Source organism: Schistocerca cancellata, chromosome 6 (assembly GCF_023864275.1).
Source record: "Schistocerca cancellata isolate TAMUIC-IGC-003103 chromosome 6, iqSchCanc2.1, whole genome shotgun sequence".
Taxonomy (NCBI): domain Eukaryota; kingdom Metazoa; phylum Arthropoda; class Insecta; order Orthoptera; family Acrididae; genus Schistocerca; species Schistocerca cancellata.
In genome coordinates this window covers 106,401,802-106,428,891 of record NC_064631.1, presented here as the reverse complement: position 1 = coordinate 106,428,891, position 27,090 = coordinate 106,401,802, and the positions used below count along the sequence as shown (strand labels likewise).

General features: G+C 40.8%; 1 protein-coding gene across 2 annotated transcripts in view; it reads left to right on the top strand.

Moving 5' to 3' along the window:
- The window catches only part of LOC126088590 (acetylcholine receptor subunit alpha-like), a 255,942-nt gene extending 248,037 nt beyond the window's left edge, over nucleotides 1–7,905 (top strand). For both annotated transcript variants that reach the window (XM_049906794.1, XM_049906795.1), the window contains exon 9: nucleotides 7,620–7,905. In XM_049906794.1, coding sequence (XP_049762751.1) covers nucleotides 7,620–7,778 — 159 coding nt within the window. In that variant the 3' untranslated portion in view covers nucleotides 7,779–7,905. The remainder of the gene's footprint in view (nucleotides 1–7,619) is intronic.
- The last annotated feature ends 19,185 nt before the right edge of the window (nucleotides 7,906–27,090 follow it).

Here is a 27,090-nt window from a genome sequence, read left to right as displayed (position 1 = left end):
AATCATTGTGCAATGTTCTAATTGAAATTCTCAACAATCTCTTATTGTTTGAACTTATCCAGTTGAAGAGACTTATACCCAACAGAATGAAATCCCGTGCCCCTAAAAACTTTACATGGATCATGACATTGTGTATATAAATCGTGGCTGTGATAATTTGTTTGCTCTGCTGTTTATAGTATTTCAGCCATACGTGATTAAGGGATCTACTGTCCATCAGCCCATTCTTCAACCTGAAGAAGACCAGCTTTCTTTTCTTCTGATGACTGCCACCTCCTCAGCAGTACCCCACCCAGAAATCTGTAAGGAAGTCTATTTTATCTCCAAAATGTCTTGCCCAGGAGGATGCCGCCATCATTAAACATTGCAGTGGAGCTGCATTTCCCTGTGAAATATATTGACTGTAGCTTCCCCCTGCTTCAGACGCGCTATTGTTCAGATGTCAGCACCACTGAGGCACACAAACCACCACCATGAGGACGGGGAATAACTTGATTGTATGTCTGAAGGACTGAAAATTCAACCATGTCTTTTTTTCTCAAAATGAGATTTCGCCTAATGTGTTTTGAGAGCACTACCTATAAACAGTTTAGCACAGAAAGATATTATGTATACCCTATCAGTTGTAACCAGTTGCTTGCAAATGCTTATGTCGACTGAGAAATAATTTTTGTCAAAATATCACTGGCAACAAAGATTAAAAAGGAAGTTGTGGGCTGGATGGCAGTATGACACTGGGATTGGAATGTTCCACGGCACCAAGGCTACGGGCATAGAGAATGTTCATATATAGTGCTGTAGTAGTCCATAATAACAATAATTTAAAAAATTAAAAATAAATAAAAAACTAAAAAAAACATTTGGCAGTAATGATTCAGGAACTATGGAAGGCAATGGAGGAATTGATTGTGTGTTGGGTGTAGGAAAGGATACAGTAGACAGCTGTTACTGATGTTGATCAATTAAGATAAAGAACCTTTCTGTGGGAACATTGGAGCATAATAGAGAGACCCGTAAAGAGGCTGTAGCACAATCAAAATAACTTGTGGCTTTTGATGGTTTTGCATGGAATGAGTGGAAAGGAGTGTTATTGGCCAGCACAAAATGAGCACATAACACCTACTTTCATTGTGTGCTCACTAAGTGGCCATCAGTGAAGCACTGGTAAGCAATAAAAAATTGAACAGGGCATTATGAATATTTTATAAATGTTCACAATTGTGATGTAAGTGGCACAACTACAGGAAACAGTATAATTGCTGTCATCTCCATTGGATCCAGAATCAGTGCTGCAGCTGATCGAAATGACTGTCTCTACAATTTGTTCCTCCAGTAGCCCTCCCTTGGTTACTTTATTGATATGGCTCACAACTTGAGACCAGTGCTGTTGCATAAAACTTGCAAAAGCTTCTTTTGTAGCATTTCTGTCTCACTGATGATATTTTTTTATTATTTCTTGCCATGTAACTTTTTACCTGTGCTATGAATATAATAGATGGAAACATTCCATGCAGGGGAAAAATATATCTAAAAACAAAGGTGATGCTAACTTACCAAACGAAAGCATTGGTATGTTGATAGAACCACAAACACACACACAAAATTCAAGCTTTCGCAACCCACGGTTGCTTCATCAGGAAAGAGGGAAGGAGAGGGAAAGATGAAAGGATGTGGGTTTTAAGGGAGAGGGTAAGGAGTCATTCCACTCCCAGGAGCAGAAAGAGTTACCTTATGGAGAAAAAAGGACAGGTATACACTCGCGCACACACACACACACATATCCATCCGCACATATACAGACACAAGCAGACATTTGTAAAGGCAAAGAGTTTGGGCAGAGATGTCAGTCGAGATGGAAGTACAGAGGCAAAGATGTTGTTGAAAGACAGGTGAGGTATGAGCGGCGGCAACTTGAAATTAGTGGAGGTTGAGGTCTGGTGGGTAACGGGAAGAGAGGATATACTGAAGGGCAAGTTCCCATCTCCGGAGTTCTGATAGGTTGGTGTTAGTGGGAAGTATCCAGATAACCCGGACAGTTTAACACTGTGCCAAGATGTGCTGGCCGTGCACCAAGGCATGTTTAGCCACAGGGTGATCCTCATTACCAACATACACTGTCTGCCCGTGTCCATTCATGTGAATGGACAGTTTGTTGCTGGTCATTCCCACATAGAAAGCTTCACAGTGTAGGCAGGTCAGTTGGTAAATCACGTGGGTGCTTTCACACGTGGCTCTGCCTTTGATCGTGTACACCTTCCGGGTTACAGGACTGGAGTAGGTGGTGGTGGAAGGGTGCATGGGACAGGTTTTACACCGGGGGCGGTTACAAGGGTAGGGAAGGTGGTTTGGGGATTTCATAGGGATGAACCAAGAGGTTACAATGGTTAGGTGGACGGCGGAAAGACACTCTTGGTGGAGTGGGGAGGATTTCATGAAGGATGAATCTCATTTCAGTGCAGGATTTGATGAAGTCGTATCCCTGCTGGAGAGCCACATTCAGAGTCTGGTCCAGTCCCGGAAAGTATCCTGTCACAAGTGAGTCACTTTTGGGGTTCTTCTGTGGTAGGTTCTGGGTTTGAGGGGATGAGGAAGTGGCTCTGGTATTTTGCTTCTGAACCAGGTCGGGAGGGTAGCTGCGGGATGCAGAAGCTGTTTTCAGGTTGTTGGTGTAATGGTTCAGGTATTCCAGACTGGAGCAGATTTGTTTGCCACGAAGACCTAGGCTGTAGGGATGGGACCGTTTGATGTGAAATGGGTGGCAGCTGTCATAATGGAGTTACTGTTGCTTGTTGGTGGGTTTGATGTGGACGGATATGTGAAGCTGGCCATTGGACAGATGGAGGTCACCGTCAAGGAAAGTGGCATGGGATTTGGAGTAGGACCAGGTGAATCTGGTGGAACCAAAGGAGTTGAGTTTGGAGAGGAAATTCTGGACTTCTTCTTCACTGTGAGTCCAGATCATGAAGATGTCATCAGTAAATCTGTACCAAACTTTGGGTTGGCAGGCCTGGGTAACCAAGAAGGCTTCCTCTAAGCGACCCATAAATAGGTTGGCATACGAGGGGGGCCATCCTGGTACCCGTGGCTGTTCCCTTTAATTGTTGGTATGTCTGGCCTTCGAAAGTGAAGAAGTTGTGAGTCAGGATGAAGCTGGCTAAGGTAATGAGGAAAGAGGTTTTAGGTAGGGTGGCAGGTGATCAGCGTGAAAGGAAGTGCTCCATTGCAGCGAGGCCCTGGACGTGCGGGATATTTGTGTATAAGGAAGTGGCATCAATGGTTACAAGGATGGTTTCTGGGGGTAACAGATTGGGTAAGGATTCCAGGCGTTCGAGAAAGTGGTTAGTGTCTTTGATGAAGGATGGGAGACTGCATGTAATGGGTTGAAGGTGTTGATCTACGTAGGCAGAGATACATTCTGTGGGGGCTTGGTAACCAGCTACAATGGGGTGGCCGGGATGATTGGGTTTGTGAATTTTAGGAAGTAGGTAGAAGGTAGGGGTGCGGGGTGTCGGTGGGGTCAGGAGGTTGATGGAGTCAGGTGAAAGGTTTTGTAGGGGGCCTAAGGTTCTGAGGATTCCTTGAAGCTCCGCCTGGACATCAGGAATGGGATTACCTTGGCAAACTTTGTATGTAGTGTTGTCTGAAAGCTGACGCAGTCCCTCAGCCACATACATCTGACGATGAAGAACCACGGTCGTGGAACCCTTGTCCGCCGGAAGAATGACGATGGATCAGTCAGCCTTCAGATCATGGATAGCCTGGGCTTCAGCAGTGGTGATGTTGGGAGTAGGATTAAGGTTTTTCAAGAAGGATTGAGAGGCAAGGCTGGAAGTGAGAAATTCCTGGAAGGTTTGGTGAGGGTGATTTTGGGGAAGAGGAGGTGGGTCCCGCTGTGACGGAGGACAGAACTGTTCCAGGCAGGGTTCAATTTGGATAGTGTCCTGGGGAGATGGATCATTAGGAGTAGGATTAGGATTATCTTTCTTCGTGGCAAAATTGATATTTCCAGCAGAGAGTACGAGTGTAGGACAGTAAATCTTTGACGAGGGCTGTTTGGTTGAATCTGGGAGTAGGGCTGAAGGTGAGGCCTTTGGATAGGACAGAGGTTTCAGACGGGGATAGAGGTTTGGAGGAAAGGTTAACTACTGAATTCGGGTGTTGTGGTTCCAGATTGTGTTGATTAGAATTTTGAGGTTTTGGGGGGGAGTGGAGCTGGAAGTGGGAGATTGAGTAGATGGGGGAGACTGGGTCTGTGTGCAGTGAGAGGAGGTTGAGGTTTGCTGGAAAGGTTGTGGAGGGTGGGTGAGTTGCCTTCCCAGAGGTGGGAAACCAGGAGATTGGATAGTTTTTTGAGGTGGAGGGTGGGATGCTGTTCTAATTTGCGGTTGGCCTGTAGGAGGATGCTCTGAACAGCCGGTGTGGATGTGGGAGAGAAAAGATTGAGGACTTTTATTAAGGATAGGACAAGACAGGTGTAAAACCTGTCCCATGCACCCTTCCACCACCATCTATTCCAGTCCTGTAACCCGGGAGGTGTACACGATCAAAGGTTACAAGGCACCCATGTGATTTACCAACTGACCTGCCTACACTGTGAAGCTTTCTATGTGGGAATGACCAGCAACAAACTGTCCATTCACATGAATGGACACGGGCAGACAGTGTTTGTTGGTAATGACTATCACCCTGTGGCTAAACATGCCTTGGTGCACGGCCAGAACATCTTGGCACAGTGTTACACTGTCTGGATTTTCTGGATACTTCTCACTAACACCAACCTATCAGAACTCCGGAGATGGGAACTTGCCCTTCAGTAATATCCTCTCTTCCCGTTACCCACCAGGCCTCAACCACCGCTAATTTCAAGTTGCCGCCGCTCATACCTCACCTGTCTTTCAACAACATCTTTGCCTTTGTACTTCTGCCTCAACTGACATCTCTGCCCAAACTCTTTGCCTTTACAAATGTCTGCTTGTGTCTGTATATGTGTGGATGGATATGTGTGTGTGTGCAAGTGTATACCTGTCCTTTTTCCCCCTAAGGTAACTCTTTCCGCTCCCGGGATTGGAATGACTCCTTACCCTCTCCCTTAAAACCCACATCCTTTCGTCTTTCCCTCTCCTTCCCTCTTTCCTGATGAAGCAACCATATGTTGTGAAAGCTTGAATTTTGTGTGTGTGTTTGTGTGTCTATCAACATACCAATGCTTTCGTTTGGTAAGTTACATCATCTTTGTTTTTAGATATATTTTTACCTGTGGTGATATACATGTAATAAGATTGAAACAAGTGTGATATGGAGGAAAGCCAATCACATTATACCCTTTCACCGTTGACATTCATTGAACTGTTGCTGGTGTCGGAGGGGAAGCTGGCTTCTTGTTGTTGTTAACTGGGCAACGGTATTTCGTCCCCTCCTCTGAGTCAAACTGATGAAAGTTGCAGATGTGAATGTTCGGGAGCAAGCAGTTGTAAGTAAGAAGATGGTTTCACATCACAGGTTTAGGATAAGCCCAATGTTTTGAGGAGTTGGTGGAGCTAATGCTGGAATTCTGGAATAGAATTGTAAATCATAATGGTAATTAGTGTAGAGTCCTTCTCAGCATAACAAATAGTAAGGTTAGGATGGGTTTCTCAGCATCAATAGCTGTATGTTCGAAACCATGAAGTTGGTGTCAATAGGAAGGGCTTTAATGAAGGATGAAAAGTTGAGGTAGAGACATCTCTCTTGCAAAGGTACTTTGAAGCAGCCAAGTGGAAAGGGAGGAGGGTAACAGTTAGAGGGAAGCTGGAAACGGCTAAGACATAGTTTGAGCAAGTCATGTGTGTGCTTGGAGCTTACAGGTGCTGAACTTGAACTGGTCAGTAGGCTAGTGTGGATACCAAGCAAATGAGGACAGAGAATGTAATTGTGAAGAGAGTGAGCCAGGGAAAGGAGATCCTTGACAAATCCAGCAAACTAGACCAGGGGTGCAGGGTTGAATGCGCGGGTCTTTCTGATAGTGTTAGGTTTTCAGGGGTTAATTTGACAACTGCCTTGTGAGTCTGGAGAGAGTGTGTTTGGAAGTGGTGTATTCTTCCGTATGGGAAGTGTATTTTTGAGGTGTGGAAGGCAGAGTAGGTCAGTAGTGTATTGGTGTAGAAACAAGGGCACCCATATGATAGTTTGCAGGGGCACGGGGGTGGGGAAGATCTGGTGGTATAAGATATTTTTAATATTTTGGAAGACAAATGGAGACAAAACATAAGAACTTAGTGGCACCATCTGAAGGAAAGAAAGTATGAACTATATACAAAATCTGAATAATAGCAGATTTGGAATGATTATTTTAATTGCTGATGATAAGGTTATAGTTGTTGATAATGAAGTGCACATACAGAGAGGCACACATAGCACAACTGCAGTGTTATAGTCAACAATGCTAAATCCTTGGTGTTTAAATGAATGAAACTATTAGATGTAAAATAGTAACTGAATGTAAATGGACAGGTAGAGAGAAGTCACTGATCTTCATAATACACCTGTAGAAGTGAACTTCTTCTCCCTGGCATTATCCCATGTTTTCACAGGGTCAGCATGTTCATCTGTATTCGGTAGTGTTGGTAGTATAGGATGGCTTGATACGCTTCCTGTGATGAAATTTGTCTATGCCATCTGTCTATGTCTAGTGTTAACCCATGTGAAAGTGTGTGAAAGTTTTTGAAATGTTTGTGAGTTATTTAACTGAGGTGGGATGTGGGCACCATCCAGTATTCACCTAGATGGATATGGTAAACTGCCTAAAAACCACATCCAAACTGGCCAACATACTGGCCGTTGCTGTTAATCCATGGGACTGATTCAACCTGGGTCCGAAATGCCTCTCCAAAACCCAGAAATGTTGCGCTAGCACATACAGATATTCAGGCAAGTATCTGAAGAACTCAACATTTGAAATAAAATAAAAAGTTTGAGTTACATTGAGGCACAATGTTTAAAATGTTATAGAAAAATGTAATAAGAGAGCCTATGATGGAATTTTAATAGCCATGACTATTATTTCTTTGCTGTTTTGAAATGAAACAAATATTCTAAAAGACAATAAAGACATAAAACTGCAATCATAAAAAATGAATGGGGTACACAGAAAAAAGGAATATATCTGCAGATCTGAAGACCTAAAAAAATACATCAGTATCATAACACAATGATGAAGTCACTCATGCAGAATGAACGAATACCATTAGAATGACCAAGGAGAAGACTGAAAGGCTAACAGTGTGATTAAATTGTAGACATTGTAACAGGCTTCCAAGTGTAATTTGTAGAGAGAGAGAAAAAAGAAGCAAGGATAGGAGACAAAAATGAAGAAGAGATTCCTTCTTATGGAAAAGAGAAAAAGGACTCAGGTGGTGTGAAGAGGTCAAAAAAAGAGGGAAAGGCTATGGCAAGTTATGTACAACTCAAATAAAGCTCTACTTGGTTTATCTTCTCATTCTCCTTTCTTCCTTGTTCTGCTCAATTTGTTTCATCTGTTAAAGATAAGTGAAGCTATAGGTTAAAGAGACTTTGATGCAATAATTATTTAGGAGCTTTGTTATGAAAAATATTTTATTTATTTGTTTTCATTCTCGTTCCAGAGCACAGGCAAAGATGACAATGAAGATAAGACCAATAGTCTAAAGACACCAGTTCCAAGTGAATGGAAACTTGCAGCTGTTATATTAGACCGTACTGGTGTTTACATAATGACTCTTACTTACATAATCCTACTTGCAGTTACAATTCCAAAATACTGATCTTGTGTATGGTTAATACATCCACTGTGTGAAAGTAGAATAAAGATCATCACAAAAATGTATGAAATATGTTTGAGGTTGTCAAACTGTAGGTGGCAAATTAAAATAAAATGTATATGATTTTGAAGTTTTCAAAATTTTTCGTCTCAGTATGTAATATAGATTCATTTTATACTCATTTATTAACTCATTTTAACTGAAATAGAGATCAGAAGTGATACATATTTGCTTCAATAGATAACAAGTGCTCCTCTTTTCGTGTTATGCCTATATGAAATCAGATTTTCTATTGCTTCTTGTAAATATAAGAATATGAGGTAATACTGTACATAAAATTTAGCCATAGAATTTAGAACAAAACTGTCTCCTTTGTTGACTACAAACTGATACTAACATGAGTACATAGTCTCTCCATCTTCTGGCGTGTTGATAGTTCATGTTGGATATTAACATAAAAATTATGCTCTCATCAGCATACATCATCTGCATTACCAGGAAGATAAGAGCTCTCAGTGTGATGCTCAGTCACACAGATTGATAACATCTGCACTTACTTTGTGTTACACTACAGTGCATTACGTAAGTTATGTTCAGTAGAAATCGAGGCATGCAATACTGGTAGATGACACCTCCAACATTGCAGCCTCACCAAAGCATATTCAGAATTAATAATTTTATAAATAATTAACTCAGCAAGGTAATGTTTGGAGCACAAAAGCTACACATCATCACCACATGCCAGTGATTGAGATAGAAATTATTGAGAGAAAACTGAAATACTTAGCTTTGGTAACAATATGTGATTGTGCTGAATTCTCTGTAAAATAAAATGACACTAAATGTTTTTATTTTCTGTTCATTGTGCCAGTTGACAATTAGCCTTCACCATTTCAGTCCTAAGTCACAAAAACACCAAGGACAAGACCTCATGGCTTCTGCCACTTATGTAGACTTGAAAGATGACATTTTTGTTTAGTTCATTTACAGTTAACTATTTGTTATTTCAGTAATTTTACTTTGGTTTTTTTACTTTGTATATTGCCTGATTCATCTTTTTTCCTTTAAAATTACAATTTTTTGTCACCTTCTTCAGTAATACAGCTTAAAATTCAAATTTAGTACATTGTTTTTCATTTTCTGGAATATGATAAATTATTCTGCTAATATGGATTTCAACACTGCTGACATGAATACAGTGATTTAATACGATGTTAAATGACTACCGTATTTACTCGAATCTAAGCCACACTCGAATCTAAGCCGCACCTGAAAAATGAGACTCGAAATGAAGGAAAAAAAAAAATCCCGAATCTAAGCCGCACCTGAAATTTGAGACTCGAAATTCAAGGGGAGAGAAAAGTTTTAGGCTGCACCTCCAAATCGAAACAAAGTTGGACCATTGTAATATGAGACACAATTTAGGTCGAATGAATGACAATACAGCTACAGTAGTTTGGTTCGAGTCGTAAGCTTAGCAGTTAAGCTTTACCATGTAGCCATTGCTATGCGTCAGGCTCTCCGTCCGTATTTATACGGGTGCCCTTCCTTTTTCACGTGCTTCGTCTGGTTTGAATCGATTGCTTATTTTGCTTTGAGCTGATAAGTGCCATTTTCTTTGTTATAGGAGTTTGCGTCACACTTAAGCTGAAAATGCATCACTGCACTGTGTCATGCATTGTTTGTCGCATTCTGATAGTGCGTGTTTACGGCCTGTCGCGGCTCGCGGCATGGCTTGCTTTTGTGCGCGCTACCGCCGCGTACAATTAAAAAAAAAAAAAGAGAGGAATCGTCTCATTAGCAAAACAATGGCAAGAGACTGCTATTTGTTGTTACTTACACTGCTGCTTTCTTTGATAATGATCAACAAGAATCAAATAATAGACTGCGTATGATAGAACATGTTCTGAACGAGAGTTAGGCGAAAATTTTTCTCCGTTTGAAAATCTTTGCGGCCGCTTCTTTATTACATCAAATTCTGCACAGAAATTAGTCATCTTAGATTTAAAAATCTAGTCACTTGCCGTGCTTCATTTCTCACTATATCACTGTTAGGCATAAGAATAATACGAATATAAACATGACACGATACGTATATTCTTCCACGTTTGCTGTTGTCTCACTCTAGTTTCGTAGTTTATTACGCAGACAGGATTTAAATGAGAGAGCAGCAAACACAAAAGAATACATGGCAAAATGTTTATGTTCGTATTATTCTTATGGTGAAGAGAATACTGTATGTGATTCAAATTTCATCAGGTTCCTATTAGCAACCATCTCTTCTCACAGATAGGAAAAAATTCAGAACGTAGAGTTGGCCATATTGACAAACATCCCAAACAGTCTTGCCAGTCAGATTTTCGTAGTACACTGAAATTGTGCTACATTCAAAGATGAACAATACGGAATTTGTATTTACTTCGTTGGATAATGTATGAAAATGCAGTGGTCGATACTCGCGGCGGAGAAAAAAAGCTCGTCTTCCACTTTTTTTTTAATTTATTTACTGACGCAGAGGTTTTGGCGCCAGTATTTATCTTTGTGCCTACAGAGCATGCCTGCTTAGCACTACATATATTCGACGGCAGAAGTTAGTTGTGGCGGCACGTACCAACATTTTTCATAACTTCCGCTTGCTTTGCACTTGATTCTAAGCCGCAGGCGGTTTTTTGGATTACGAAAACCGGAAAAAAAGTGCGGCTTAGATTCGAGTAAATACGGTAATCTATTGTACTTGTTGTGTGAAATCTCAGTTTATTTAAAATTTTAGATTTTACATTACGTAAGTATGAAGTTCCCTACAGTAGCGTGTTTTTAATAGATGTTATTAATTTTGCCAATTACAAATTCTAGTTATGAAATAAAGGAAAATTTTGTTATTAGCAAATGAAAATGTTAACTATGTACAGTGACTCATAACCTTAAATTTACAGTTATCTCAATAATAGCTCATTTGCAGACTCATGTCTACTGGAACATTTTGCTTCTATTATCATGTAATTTGACTCTTGCCAATTTTCACTGTTCATTATGAAACAACATGTATGTAAATGTATATTAGAAGAAAAAATCAGTTTTTCAAAACAGTCAGTGCTCCCCTTTTTAAACTACTCAGCTGCTGTTTTTATCTAACACTTCAAACAAAGCCGTTATATAACTTAACACACATTACTACTAGCTAAGCAGCCATAAGAAAATTCCAATTTCAATTTTGTTACAAACATCCATAATACTGATTTTTAAATCATTGTCTTGAAAGAAAAGTGTCTGACTACACTATATTTTTTTCCTTTCCTGAGAGCTGGGGGAGGGGAGGTGGTGGACCCCCTTGCCCCCAAACATGAACACCCTTGCCCTACACTGCTGCACCTTACATGTCACGGTCTACATCTCAATGTTTTCAGTAAGTGGTTACTTATATGCCTAATATCCAGAAGCATTCACTATACTACAATAGTATCTGTTCAATCCCTGTGATTTCCTATGTTTTCACTATGCCTTTTCTAAGGTAAGTGTTTCCGAAAGACAGAACTACCAGACAACTATAGACAAAATAGCAATAAGAAAGACAGAAGTAAAAAAAAGGCCTCTTGGGTAGCATGAAGGTTAACAGTCATAATACATCTGACCTTTCCCATCAACACATAGATGCTTTCTCAATAAGAAAAATGAGCTCATCGTGTCAATACAAGGCATTAAAAAAATCTTGAAGTATTTCTATAGATGTGCTATGTACAGCAGAACATCATCTGGGAGCCACAAAGATTGAGCAGATGCACCTAAGTGGATGCAAGTTAGTATCACATTACTATGGACATAATGTGAAGGAAGCAGCTATATAAACAAAAAGTGGAATGAAGCCCCAGACCATACTCTTAGGTGAATACTGCACTGTACACCTATTCGATTTTGATCTACACAGTTTAATCTATGTTATGTGTGAGGTTTATCATGATAGCAGCTTTAGAAATGCCTTTAAATTGTTAAACTGATTAATTCTGCATGGTGGCCTCTCCTACCTTTTCTGACATTTGGGAAACTGCTTGCTTCAGCGGAATTTTTGTCAGTGTGAAGGCTGTTTTCTTTCAATATCTTTGGCTGACATCTATATCTCTTGCAGAATCTATATCTTTGCCTGGAAACTTTATTGCATGTGGTTCATTTACTGTTTGACAATACTAACACATATTAGTAGGTGGAAGGTTAAATTGGCAAACCTTTACATGGAAGTCAAGATTTATGGATAGTGGGTGGTGAAAAAACTGTGTTTAAGAAACAGAGGCTTCATAGAAATTGGTTTACCAACAAAAAAGAGGAAGCAGCTCAAAATGAAGAACATAAGCTCTCAGCGTCAGCATCGAAACATGGGACAGGAGAATTTTACAGATGTGTGAATGATGTTGATATGAATTCAAAAATGGTTTCAAATGGCTCTGAGCACTATGGGATTTAACATCTGTGGTCATCAGTCCCCTAGAACTTAGAACTACTTAAACTTAACTAACCTAAGGACATCACACACATCCATGCCTGAGACAGGATTCAAACCTGCGACCGTAGTGGTCACGCGGTTCCAGACTGAAGCACCTAGAACCGCACGGCCACACCGGCCGGTGATATGAATCCCACTGGATTCAGACTTATTGGTTTAGATCTTCTCTGCCAGGCTATAAAGTTTTCATGTTCATGAGTTAGCTGTAAAAATACAGATTGTATGATTGTTGTTGAAGAAAGAAGAGTGGGAATAGCTTTGGATTTTAAATTAATTTGTAATTCATGTGGCTGTGAATTTTCATTTTCCTCCTCCAAAAAAACTGACACTGATACCTATGAAAGTAATTTTAGGTTAACATATGCTCTGAGATGCATTGGACAGGGCAGGGAAGGAGGTAATTTATTCTGTGGTTTTCCGAACATGACCCCACCTTGTGCAAGGTTTGAAAAAACTAAATAAAGAAATGTCTGATGCTGTATGGGATACTGCCAAAGTTTTTATGAAGAAATCAGTGGAGGAATTGGTGGAAATAAACCAAAAAGAAATAGATTCTGGGGTAGATGTTCATGACAGTGAATCTCCTACAAATGTTACTGACCTTTGTGTGTCTGTAGATGGGACCTGGATGAAAAGGGATCACACATCTCTGTATGGAGCTGAATCTGTTATTGGTATTGACTCAGGTAAAGTTTTAGATGTAGAAGTTATGTCTACATACTGCCACCAGTGTGCAACAAGGAAAATGTCCAACAATGAAGACAGTGAGAAACTGTGGCATGCTCTAAAAATTATAGTGGCTCAAGTGGGGTCATGGAGGCTGCTGCAGTTGTGAGGATGTTCTCCAGATCTGAGGACCAATACGGTGTTAGATATACTAAATACCTTGGTGATGGGGACTTCTCTTTGTTCAAAGCTGTTATAGATAAAAATCTGTACAATACAACAATAGAATAGTTGGAATGTGTTGGCCACATCCAAAAGAGACTTGGTGGTAGGATTCATCACTTGCTGAAAGAGAAGAAAGGTGAAGTACTTGAGGATGGAAAACCACTAGGTGGAACAGGCAGGCTTAATCTGAAAGAAACTGATTCTCTTCAGTTATTTTATGGGAGAGCTGTCAGGAAAAACACACACAATTTAGAGGCAATGAAGTGTGCTGTGTGGGCAATTTTTTTCCACAAACTATCCACTGACCAAACACCAACGCACAATCTGTGTCCGAAAGAGGATTGGTGTAAGTTCAACAACAGAAATGAGATGTATTCACATAAACACTCATTACCAGAACCTGTTACATATGCAATTAAGCCCACATTCTGTTTCTTGCAAACCCTGATTTATTGAGGAAGTGTCTTCACAGAAAGACACAAAATGCAAATGAAAGCCTCAGTAATTTAATTTGGATTAGATGCTCAAAAAGGGCATCTGTGGACTTGAAGTACTCAAAATAGGTATCTATGATACAGTTTTATGTTACAATAATGGAAATAATGGCAGAATTCAAGTGCTGAAGAGAGCTGGTATAGATCATGGTGTGTTTACAACAAAAGCATTTTACACCATCAATGAGAGAATGGTCAAGAAGTCTAACAGATCAGTGTCTTACCTGCAAGTACACACCAGGCAGATTCGAAGAGGAGAGAAGAAAAACCTGGAGGATGAGGAGTATCAGTAAGGAGGATTTTAAAATTAAGGTAAGCTTATTACACAAAGAAGTATAAGAAAATCTTTGAACCTCATTTTCTCTGTTTTACATATTTTACTTTATTTGGAGTCTTTTATTTCAAAAAGTATATGCACTAATGCTATGAAATTTTCAGGAACTGTTTGCAACATGTTGCTGTCTTCCTGTAACTAAAAAAATACAAGAATCTGCAATTACATTCTGATTTTTAGATGATTGTATGTAGAAAAAAAGTTAATTTTGTATGTGCAAAATTATAAACTCTGTTAATGATAACATTTGTACCATAAATTAATAACTTTAGTTCAGTGTTCTTATAACCTTTTCAGGACACTATAATAAAATTTTTGGATTAATTGCATGATTAGAATTTGAGTTACGGCTTTTTATATTTAAAAAAATTCAAATTTGTGGCAAAATATTAATTCTGCATATTTTATTATATTTTTCTAATAAACAAAGCTCTTTTGCTATACCCATGCAAAATTTTGAATTTTTACATTAATAAATATGGCTGTAATGATTTTTTAAATAAATGTTTACATTTTCCATCACATCTCCCCTTAAGTAATAGACTTGGAAATATACTCCAGAGCAGGTTTGACATTCTAGAGACCTTCGTCAGGAAATTTTTTAAACTTCAATACACAGTTAGGTAGGGTACTCATAAGACTTAATAGAAACAAGTAAGAAGTAACTGTATGTGGAGATTTCAATTTAGATTTCATCTCAGGTAGCTCTGATTGCGGGTACCTAGAATTAATGAAGTTCAGTTTGATTTGACCCCCACAATAACAGCCCTAACAAGAACAGAAGGATGTAGCACAACAACAATAGATAAGTTATTTCTAAACCCATCAGTCTTTAATTAAGTACATATGAGCCCCATAATGAAAAGTTTATCTGACGATGATGGTCAAATGGCAGCAAAAATGCATCCTCATCGATCACTTTTAACTTAGAAAGGAAAAAGGTAAATTTCACAGAACTTTAAATGGTGACTAAGTTACATTCAGAGAGAATTTAGACTATGACAAACAGGAAGAAGCTCAGGAAGGACACACAGTAGATAAGCAATTAAATACTTTCCAAACATACACTGCCTGACAAAAAGAGTGGAGCACATAGAAGGAGACAAGGAAACGAGATGAAACTTCATGGGCTTAGAGGGTATGTGATGTTATTTCACTGATCACAAATTGAGTCAAATTCACAAGGAACTTTGTAGTACGAGGTGCATTCAAGTTCTAAGGCCTCCGATTTTTTTTCTAATTAACTACTCACCCGAAATCGATGAAACTGGCGTTACTTCTCGACGTAATCGCCCTGCAGACGTACACATTTTTCACAACGCTGACACCATGATTCCATGGCAGCGGTGAAGGCTTCTTTAGGAGTCTGTTTTGACCACTGGAAAATCGCTGAGGCAATAGCAGCACGGCTGGTGAATGTGCGGCCACGGAGAGTGTCTTTCATTGTTGGAAAAAGCCAAAAGTCACTAGGAGCCAGGTCAGGTGAGTAGGGAGCATGAGGAATCACTTCAAAGTTGTTATCACGAAGAAACTGTTGCATAACGTTAGCTCAATGTGCGGGTGCGTTGTCTTGGTGAAACAGCACACGCGCAGCCCTTCCCGGATGTTTTTGTTGCAGTGCAGGAAGGAATTTGTTCTTCAAAACATTTTTGTAGGATGCACCTGTTGCCGTAGTGCCCTTTCGAACGCAATGGGTAAGGATTACGCCCTCGCTGTCCCAGAACATGGACACCATCATTTTTTCAGCACTGGCGGTTACCCGAAATTTTTTTGGTGGCGGTGAATCTGTGTGCTTCCATTGAGCTGACTGGCGCTTTGTTTCTGGATTGAAAAATGGCATCCACGTCTCATCCATTGTCACAACCGATGAAAAGGAAGTCCCATTCATGCTGTCGTTGCGTGTCAACATTGCTTGCCAACATGCCATACGGGCAGCCATGTGGTCGTCCGTCAGTATTCATGGCACCCACCTGGATGACACTTTTCGCATTTTCAGGTTGTCATGCAGGATTGTGTGCACAGAACCCACAGAAATGCCAACTCTGGAGGCGATCTGTTCAGCAGTCATTTGGCGATCCCCCAAAACAATTCTCTCCACTTTCTCGATCATGTCGTCAGACCAGCTTGTGCGAGCCCGAGGTTGTTTCGGTTTGTTGTCACACGATGTTCTGCCTTCATTAAAGTGTCGCACCCACGAATGTACTTTCGACATATCCATAACTCCATCACCACATGTCTCCTTCAACTGTCGATGAATTTCAATTGGTTTCACACCACGCAAATTCAGAAAACGAATGATTGCACGCTGTTCAAGTAAGGAAAACGTCGCCATTTTAAGTATTTAAAACAGTTCTCATTCTCACCGCTGGCGGTAAAATTCCATCTGCCGTACGGTGCTGCCATCTCTGGGACGTATTGACAATGAACGCGGCCTCATTTTAAAACAATGCGCATGTTTCTATCTCTTTCCAGTCCGGAGAAAAAAAATCGGAGGCCTTAGAACTTGAATGCACCTTGTATGGCCCACTAATCAGTATGATTTTGCAACCCCTCTAACCTGGATACATCCACCAATTTCAATGGGGAAGGTCTCATAAAGCTGCTGCGTCCACTCCTGAAGCAAGCTGTCCCGCAACTGTTGCAATTAGGCCCTGATGGCACTGGTACAAAATTGACATCTGAGATGGACCAACACATGTACAGCTGGAGACATGTGTGGGGATCTTACCAGCTACAGGAATACCTTAACACAGACATCGGTTCATAAGGACATGAGCCATGTATGGATGAGTATTGAACTTTTGAAAAATGGCACTACAATACTGTTGCTTGAGAGGTAACACCTGAGGATGCAGGATGTCTGTAACATACAATTGTGCCATCAGAGTTCTCTCAATCACTGCCAGCCATGACCGGTAGTCATACCCAGTGGCTCCCTGCAATATGGTGCCAGGAGTAACACCACTATGCATCTCCAAAACAATTGAAGAATGGGATCTCTCCCCAGGTTGCTAACATAATTTTTCAGGGTAGTCCAGAATAGTGATTCATAACTGAACACAATGCAGTGCCAGCCATCAGCAGACCATGCTTCCCAGTCATGCCACCACTCCACATAGTCATGTGTGTTGTGATGTTAGCAACAGGCTACACACAGGCTGGTAATTCCCTACTCTGATAGTCACTAGTCTCTGATTAATGGTGTGGGATGACACAGAATGTTGCAGGGAGATCAGATCGTTTGTTTTCAGATGGTAGGTACAGATGCAAACGAGTTATAACTTGGTTGGAGCACAGTGTGGCAATTCTCCCTTGTGGTGGTCAGGTGTAGTTGACCAGAATCTTGAGGACGAGTATACCAGCCCTCACATTCCCATGCAGTCCAACACAGAGTCATTGTCACACATGAATGACCATTGAATCTGGACATTGCACAACTTGACCAGCTGGCCACAAGGAGACCCACAATAAGCCCTTTCAAACTCTGCCAGGTGTTGATAACACTGTGTCACTCGACTATGTGGCATCACAAGGTCCTTCACAGTGCTTACACCTGTTCTTTTGGCCTCAAAGAAAGCATGTGCACTGACTACCAGGGACATTCCACACTCCATAAATGATGCATTGTTTCACACAAATTGACTGTAGCAGAGGACACATTGCAGCCCCTAGTGGGTTGCACCTCTGTTGCATTTTATTTTAATTCTGACTATCTGATGCTGTCAGGTATGACCGCAGCTTTCGTATTTTTGGTATGTTATGCTGTAACATTTAGTTTTAATTTTGTCTGAAGAAGGTGTCCCTTGTGACACCGAAACCTAGGTTACAAATTAATTATGTTCATGACTGAAGGCTGTGTTTAAAAATTTTGTATTTCCTATCCTGTTCCACTCTCAAATAGAGTGACGGAAAAACGACTATCTATATGCCTCCTTATGAGTCCTAATTTCTTGTATCTTATCAATGTGGTCCTTATGTGAAATATATGTTGGCAACAGTATAATCATTTTGTAGTCAGTTTCAAATGTCAGTTCTCTAAATTCTAGCAGCCCCCATTTGATTTACTTCAATGTCTTCCTTTAAACTCTGTTTGTATCTGTCCGGTTTCATGATTACCTTTATTTGTGCACCTTTGGATAATGTCTGTCATGATTTTTTGCTATGTGGATTAATATTATCGTGATTGGATGGATGATTTTAGAATGGATTATGAATAAAAACTTGAATCTAGTCATCATCAAGTAATAAAAAGAACTATTTTGCAACTTTGTCTGCTAATCACAAAAGTGTAACACACTACCTGGCTTCCAGACAATGGCTAAAGCTTATACTCATCTGTTTTAAGGAATCTGGAACAGCACTGTACTCGTCTAAGCAATCCAGTTCTTCTTTAACTTCATCTTGCAAGGCTGAAGGAATCGGGCATTCCTTGAAAAATCCTACTCTCTCAATGCAATTTGGGCAAAAATATTAAAAGAATTTCCCAGACCTAAAGAAAATCAGTGAGCATATTGGAAACACAAAGAATCCACTTCTGCACATGTGATGGTATTATCAATTGCTTGGACTGAGTGTTGAACAGAAAAAACAAATGCTTGTATGCACTGAGGCAAAGATATTTTCCACTTAGGTTTCTACTGCTACAAAAAAGGGGAGGGAGGGAGGAACAGCACATTCATTACAGACAAGAAAGAAAGGGTCCTGGTTAGTTGTGAATATGTTAATTCCGGAAATACCTGGTATGGTATCAGAATTTCATGATGAGTGTAAGTCCACAGTTCAGCTGCTACTGACTTGAAGAACAGAGACCCCAGTCAGATATACACAGTGTAGCTAATAGTCAAAATTGAAACCCCTGTATCAAAATGGAAATCACAAACAACTGCTTGCAGAATAAGGTGCGGGATTCAACCTTTGAATCTGTGATGTCACTTATTTGCTTTAGAGCACTCGACTTCTGGCTGCTCAATTAGCTCTGACAAACATCTGCTTCATGACCCTGGCAAAATCAGTGTTGACAGACATCATTATAGTGTGGGCAACTACTCATAGCATGTAACGAAAAACAATCAGGACAACTGGGTAGTTTACAAAGTTTTGATTAGATTGAGTTAAAAAAAAATGGCAATGATGCAGGGTTTGATGTCTGGCCAGTCATGTGGCAGCCATTTCACTTCCACCTGAAGAATGTGACATTTTTGCAATTTTCCCATCCAATTGTCTAGGTCATACTGCAAGCGCCATTTGAGGTGATAGTTCTGATATATCATATTCTATGGAAAGGTAAACCTGAGCTGCTTGTGAAATCTCCAAAGCCCTTACAACACTATATTCAGGTAAAGAAGGATCTCACTGTGTTAATGATTGAGCAAGCACTTTGCTGTCTGGTACTAATCTGATAATTACATTATGTATTAATGATTTTGCATAGGGTTTCCCACAAGGACATGTAAACTTGCATTTTCTTCTCAGATCCTGTATGTCCACAGTCCACATGGTTAACTGTCTGGTGTTGCCTTATAATCCTGGAAGAATTCTAAATGAGTGCCTGCCACATGCATTTCTGCTGCAACATATTCACTCAAACATGAGTGAGTTGTGGTTAGAGACAGCATTAATGATTCAGAGAAAGGGGTCAATTTTTGCACAAGATAACAGAACTTTGGGTTGATAGATAATAAAAGAGCTTGTTGTCTCTCAGGGCACTTAATATCATTTGCCTGGAAATAAATGCTTCTGGTATCCTTCCCAATCCTCTTGAGCTTATTAAATGGCTGGAAAACCAGAACTGCCTGAAGCAGTTGGAGTTGGGCTCGGTCTGTCAGCTTCTGAATGAGTTCACTGTGCTGGCTGAGCTGTCACTTCCTGAGCTCAAAAAACTTCTAGGTTGTAACATTCTGCAAAGTGGCCAATATGCCATATTTCAGCACAAGGTATGTTATAGTTACAAACAACATTTGTCACCACTATTTTAAGCCTGCTTCAACAACAACACAGGTTTCATTGAACAAAAAATAAGTACAAATAAATCATACAAATAAATCACAGAATTTAATAGATACTGACTCTTCTTAACTTAATAGAAAAAACAATTTCCGGAGGTAGATATCTCTTGGATACTAAAGCACACTGTAGATTTACTGAATAGCTCAAATATTAGTGCTGGGGAACAGTGTAAGTTTGTCTGACTGGGATTCACATGCATACAAAAAACACACGCACAAATGTTGATAGCAAGTAATAGCAAAATCCAAATCAGTGCATATAAAATAGCCACTGATCGCAAGATCATCATAAATAAGTCCAGTAGAGAGCAAGTAGTACACATCAGCAACCCGAGACAAATGAAGGCGAGATGGTCCAAAGCAGGCCATACACCTACTGCTGTTTACCCACATGACCAAGTGAGAGCAGATGTATCACTCCACACCATACCTTGCGATGTCACCAAAAGTAAGTGTAAGTGTAATTGAAATTACATTGATTGATCCATTGATACATCCAGCAGGATTACAAGAATTTGATAATTTGGTTTTTTTCCAAAGTAGCAGTTTTTCTCCTAACATACATGCTTAAAGTAATCTAGAAACAATTACCACATTTATCAGATTGAGTAAATTAGTGTTAGGCATAATTTATTGGTAGTATATTTTACACAGGTAATCAGCCGCAGTTGCTTCATCATCTTAGTGTGTAACATGGCTCATTCCACATCTTTAAAGCTTTTTCAACATATTAGGAGTCACAGAACATGATGTATGTATGTATGAATGAATGAATGAATGCTGCATTCACCATTTCCCATGCATTCTCTCTCCACTCCCCTACCACCTCCTACATTTCCACTGCCTGGCCACAAAGGAGCACTCCCCTTGTGACTCAATACCATTCAGGACTGGAGCAACTGAGTCACATTCTCTGCCAGGGCAATGCCTGCCTCTCATCATGCCTTGAAATAAGCAATAACCTACCACACTATCCATTCCATCTCTCCCACAGTGGTATTCAGCTATCCATCAAACCTACGCAATATCCTTGTCCATACCTGCTCCGCCACTGCTTCCAACCCCTTGCCTCGTGGCTCATACCCCTGTAATACATCTACATGCAAGACCTATCTCATACATCCTCCCACCACCACTTACTCCAGTCTGGTCACAGGTATCACCCATCCCACCAAAAGCAGGGCTACCTGTGATAGCAATCATGTGATCTACAAACTAAGCCATAACCAGTGTTCTGCTGTCTGTCCGCTTGAAATGCCTCTGATAAACTGTGGTCAAGAAACAGCTGGACAGTCACTGAACATGCTACCCAATACAATGTGCTTTTCTTTAGTTACTGCTTCACAGCCTGCACCATCTGGATGATTCCTAACAGCAAGAGCTTTTCTGAATTGCACAGATGGGAACTCTCCCTGCAATATATCCTACATTCCTGTAACCCCTCTATTCTCAACCTTTGCTAGTCCCTGTCCTTGACCCACCTATCACCTTCTCTGCTCTCTCTCCAGCACTATACAGCCTTCTATTCCACCAATGCATCCATTTGTCTTTCCCCTCTCCTTTACTTCTCTCTGCTTCCCCCCCCCCCCCCCTCCTCCTCCTGACTGCGCCTCATGCTTCAACAAGCAGCAGTACCCTTTCCCACCCTTAACCTGCTATCCCTCCCCCCTTCATGTCCCAGCCTCCTCCTTACTCCCATCACCATCAGATTGCCTTTCCCATCAGATGCAGTTGTGCCCTCACACAACTCATCCCAGAGAGAGAGAGAGAGAGAGAGAGAGAGAGAGAGAGAGAACATTTTCTTGCTTTTTGTGATGGGTATTTTACATCCTCTCTACTGTGGCTATTATCAGTTATTTTGCTACTCAAATAGCACAACCCATTTGCTACTTTTTGTGTCTTATTTCCTTAGCTGATTCCCACAGTATCCACTCCTTTTAATTCAACTATATTTTATTACCCTTGTTTTACTTTTGTTGATATACAATGTACAAACTCTTTTAAAGGTACTATCCATTCCTTACAAATGGTTCTCTAAGTTTGTCATCTCTGATAGATTTACAATATCATCAGAAAACCACAAAGTTTTTATTTCTCCTCCATGAGGTGTAATTCCCTTTCTAAATGTCTCTTTAGTTTCCTGTACTGCTTGCATAATGTACAGATTGAATAACATCCTGGAGCAGCTACTAACTCTTTCCTCTCTTTTCTCAACTACAGTTTCCTTTTCATGCCCCTTGACTCTTACAAATGCAGTCTGGTTTCTGCACAAATTATAGGTAAATTTCTGTCCCCTGCAGTTTATCCTTGTTACCTCCAGAATTTCAAAGAGTGTATTTCAGTTTACACTGTGAACTGTGAACACTGTCTACAAATGCTGTAAAAGTAGATTTGCTTTCTTCAGTTTAAATTCTAAAAAAATCATAGGGTCATTAGAACCTCACGTGTTCCTACATTTCTCCAAAATCCAAAAGTGATCGTCCAATTTTTCCTTTCTTAGTTAAAAAATTCGGGTCAGTATTGGAGCTATGATAGACTCTATTGATGGTTTGGTATTCACACCTGCTCTCTTTGGAATAGGAATCATTACATTCTTTTTGAGGCTATTTCATTTGCTTCATGTTTCTTGCATACAACGTGGAATAATTGTGTCATGTTTGGTTCTCCCAAGAATCTCAAAAATCCCGAGAGAATATCATCTACTCAAGAAGACTTGTTTCAGTTTAAGATCTGTGGGCTAATTCTTCCTACAGTATTATATCTCCCATCTCACCTTCATTTACTAATACTTGTCTTCTTGTAAAAGTATCTTCAAGGTCTTTTCCTTGTACAGTCCCTCTACATATTCTTTACACCTTTCAGCTTTCTCTTCTTTGCTCAGACTTGCTTGCTTCTGAGTTCTAGATATTCATACAGCTGCTTCCCTTTTCTCCAAAGGTCCCACAAATTTTCATATAGGCAACATCTATCTTTCACCTAGTCATGCAGGCTTCTATGGCCTTGCATATGTCATCTAACCAATCCTGGTTTGCTATTTTACACTCATTGTCAAACTCATTTTTGTTATGTTCCTTGCCCCTATTTCAGTGAACTGTTCCTAATGTTCCTTCTGAAACTTTCAACTACTACTAGTTCTTTCTAAGTCATCCAGGCTCCATCGTGACTTGCACCTGCTTTATTTCTTCATTGATGGTCCTCAGTGTCGACATACTGTTTTGTTATACTGACTGAAAAATGGGAGGTGGAAGTACAACACTGACTACTGTAAATGATGTAGCCGATAGTTGCACAGTTGTGTTTCACAGTTCTTTACTTTCACAGTTCACAACCCCTAAATATTGCATGGTTAATATGGCCAGTTCACTATTGGTTAATTTTCAATAAGCCTCATTAATAGGCAGGCAAACGTCAGCATACTGATATAATAGCTTACCACTGAATATCTATAAGCAGTAAAAACCAAACTCCACAGTTTTTTCAGAATAATATGGTACTAGTGGCACTATTGAACAGACACTGTCATTATTTTAACACATGACCTATTTGTGTAACACTCATTTCACGGTTAAGTTGATGCATTGTTGTTAACCTAGCCAACACAGGTTTCTTGTCTAAAAATCAGCCGTGGACTGACTGACTCTGAACCAAAAATTGGGCCTTTATTTATCCTCACCATAACAGGTACTGCAACTATAAATTGTTCAATGTTTCAATGTTTAAGTTACAGAAATTACAATTAAAACATACTTCATTCTATTAACTGAATACATCAAAAAATTCGTTCTTTTTAACAATTTCTTCTACCACAAAGTGTTGTGACTCGCCGATCTTTCAAAGTGCTGCCGCGCAGTTATGTGCGTCCTCTACATGCGGCGCTGTCTGCCAGCCATGCAGCAGCAGCGCCACCTAAGTGGCCAGCCAGCCAGCAGCTGCTAGACTCGGACTCAGTTCTGATTTGACTGTTAAAATGACACAGTTCTTACTCTGTTTACTTGATCTGTGACTTTCATGTATTGCGTCATCCTTGAAATATATTTGTTCAACTTGAAGTTATAACAATTGGCGACGAGGCAGTTAATTTTTATTTTTCATCACTGACCCACGTGTTTCCATGGCTACTTTAGAGCAACTATTGCAAGGTCTCATAGAACAGTAAACACTTCTCACAAATGTGATTCGTGATTTCATCGCGGCATCTCTCGTCGTTGTCTCTACCTCCTTTTCGTCCTTACGATGAGATGGCGGAAGACTGGTCCGATTACAAAAAATGTCTTCAACAGCACTTCTTGGCATTTCATGTCGCGGACGACCAAACATGTAAGTCTCTGTTCCTTTCATGGATTTCACCTCAAATGTATCGCGTGTTGCCGCAATTGGCTCCTTTGAAAGATCCTGCGTCTTTGTCCTTTGCTGAAATGTGCTCACTTCTGTCCATCTATTTTCAAAAGCATACGCATGTGGTAGCCTCTTCTGTTGCCTTTTATCATTGTCAAAAACAACTGAATCAATCCTATCGTGCTTGGGCTGCTGAACTTCATGGCCTTAGTATAAAGTGTCAATTTGTTACTGAAGTTCACAAAGAATCCTATGCTGATTCCATGGTCTGGGATGCTATTATCTGGTCGGCGCCCGACAAAAAAGTTAGGCAACATGCCCTTCAGTTGGCAAATCTGACTCTAGATGAAGTCCTATCCATTGCTCAGTCTTTTGAAATTTCTCGCGCCGCTAGAGCGCAAATAGAGGCATGGGGTGATGTCGGGGAAATACAACCTCTGTGCGCTGCTGATGAAGCGTGTGGCGTGTCCCCACCGGCCGATGTGGCCGCAGTAAGCTCCCATGCGCAGCCTTGGCCTAACCATAAACAAACCTCTAAGAAACTGCAGCAAAACCGATGGCGACTTCCTTCATGTCCGCAGTGTTTTACGAAACATTCACAAGAGGATTGTCCATAACATTGGGCTGCGTGTCACAAATGCAAAAAAAGGGTCATGTGTCATCCGTTTGCAAATCTGACTGCATACATGATGTTCATGACCATGACGCTGATTCTGATTCTGTGTTGTCTGTCAATTGTACTTCTTCCCTTTCAGGGAAGTTATTCCTCACTGTCCAATTACTTGGTCGAGATGTTTGCATGCAGGTGGATACTGGTTCTGCTGCCACTATCATCAACTCTCAGACGTATCTTCAGTTGGGTTCTCCAATCCTGTCACTTGTCACTAGGCAATTATGGACTTACAATAAACAGATTTCTCTCTTGGGACAATTTGATGCTGAGGTATCTTACAAATCTGCTGTTCACACTGTTCCCATATTTGTGGTCAACCATAGTAACGTGGAGAATCTTTTTGGTTTCGATCCCTTTCGCGTTTTTGGGTTCTCCATAGATGACTCTGTCAATATCATCTCTGATGCTATTCCTTATGCTCAACTGGATTCCTTGTCAACGACATTTTCGTCCCTTTTTTCTCCTGGGTTAGGCCGTGCAAATGACTTTGAAGCTGATATCATACTCAAACCCACTGCTCAGCCTAAGTTTTTTCAGGCTCAGCCCATTCCTGTGGCCCTTCGTGATCAGGTCAAATGGGAGCTGGATCATCTCACTGCTTCAGGGGTCTCACTTCCTGTCACTTCCAGTGAGTGGTCCTCTCCTGTTGTTGTCGTTGCTAAGCCAAATGGTGATATTCCTCTTTGTGGCGATTTTAAAGCCACTGTAAATGCTCAGTGCCTTATCGACACTTACCCTATGCCTCGACCTGAAGAATTGTTCACTAAACTTGCTGGAGGCCAGTATTTTTCTAAAATTGACCTGTCAGAAGCTTATCATCAACTTCCTCTCGACGCTGCTTCCCGGCAGTTTCTGGTCCTTAACACGCCTTTTGGCCTCTATCAATACCAACGCTTGCTATTCAGGGTTGCCAGCACTCCTGCTCTCTTTCAGCAATTCTTGGAACAATTATTGCGCACTGTCCCTGGGTATATAAATTACATGGACAAAATTGTTGTCACTGGCTCCACCACTGAAGAACATCTTCAGAATCTCTGCACACTTTTTCATGTCTTACAGACTGCCGGTCTTAAGTGTAATCTTCAGAAATCAAAATTTTTTCAGGCATCTATCACGTACTTGGGGTTTCAACTCTCTCGGGATGGTATTCGTCCGCTTCAGCAAACTGTCGCTGCAATTGATGCCCTTCCTCGCCCTACATCTGTTAAGGAACTGCAGGCCTTCTTGGGGAAAATAGCATACTATCACAGGTTTTTACTGTCTGCTGCTTCGGTGGCTCAGCCGTTGCATCGCCTGTTGCATAAAAACATGTCTTTTCACTGGTCAGCATCTTGCAATGCGGCTCTTCAGAAATTGAAGACTATGCTGAAACAGGCCCTGTGCCTGGCCACTTATCGACCTGGCCAACATCTTGTTCTTGCCACGGACGCCTCTCAATATGGGGTTGGTGCAGTCCTTGTGCACCATTTTTCTGACGGTTCTGAACAACCCATTGCTTATGCCTAAAAAATGCTCATGGATGCCCAACAAAAGTATTCTCAAATCGAAAAAGAAGCTTTGGCCATTATTTATGCTCTTCAGAAGTTTGGTGTTTTTGTCTATGGATCCCAATTTCATCTTGTTACAGATCACAAACCACTTGTTTCCTTGTTTCAACCATCAATGTCACTTCCCGACAAGGCTCCACACCGCCTCCAGCGTTGGGCTCTTTACGTGTCACGTTTCAATTATAAGATTCATTTCCAGCCGACAGCTCAACATGCGAATGTTGATGCACTGCCTTGCCTTCCCATGGGTCCTGATCTGGCATTTGATAGGGATGAATTTTTTTGTTTCCACCTGGATGTTGCCAGGTAGCAAGTTGTGGAGGGGTTCCCCATCACCGGGGACCAGCTGGCGGCTGCTACGGGTTCTGACCCTACCCTCTCCCGGGTTTTACGCTGTATTCAGAACGGTTGGCCAGATCGTCTGTCTGCCAAGACTTCTGATCCATTGTGGAACTACTACACTTTGCATTACCACCTCATGGCTAGGGATGGTGTTATCCTCCTTTCCACTGAAAATGCTTCGCCGCGTGTTGTGGTACCTGCA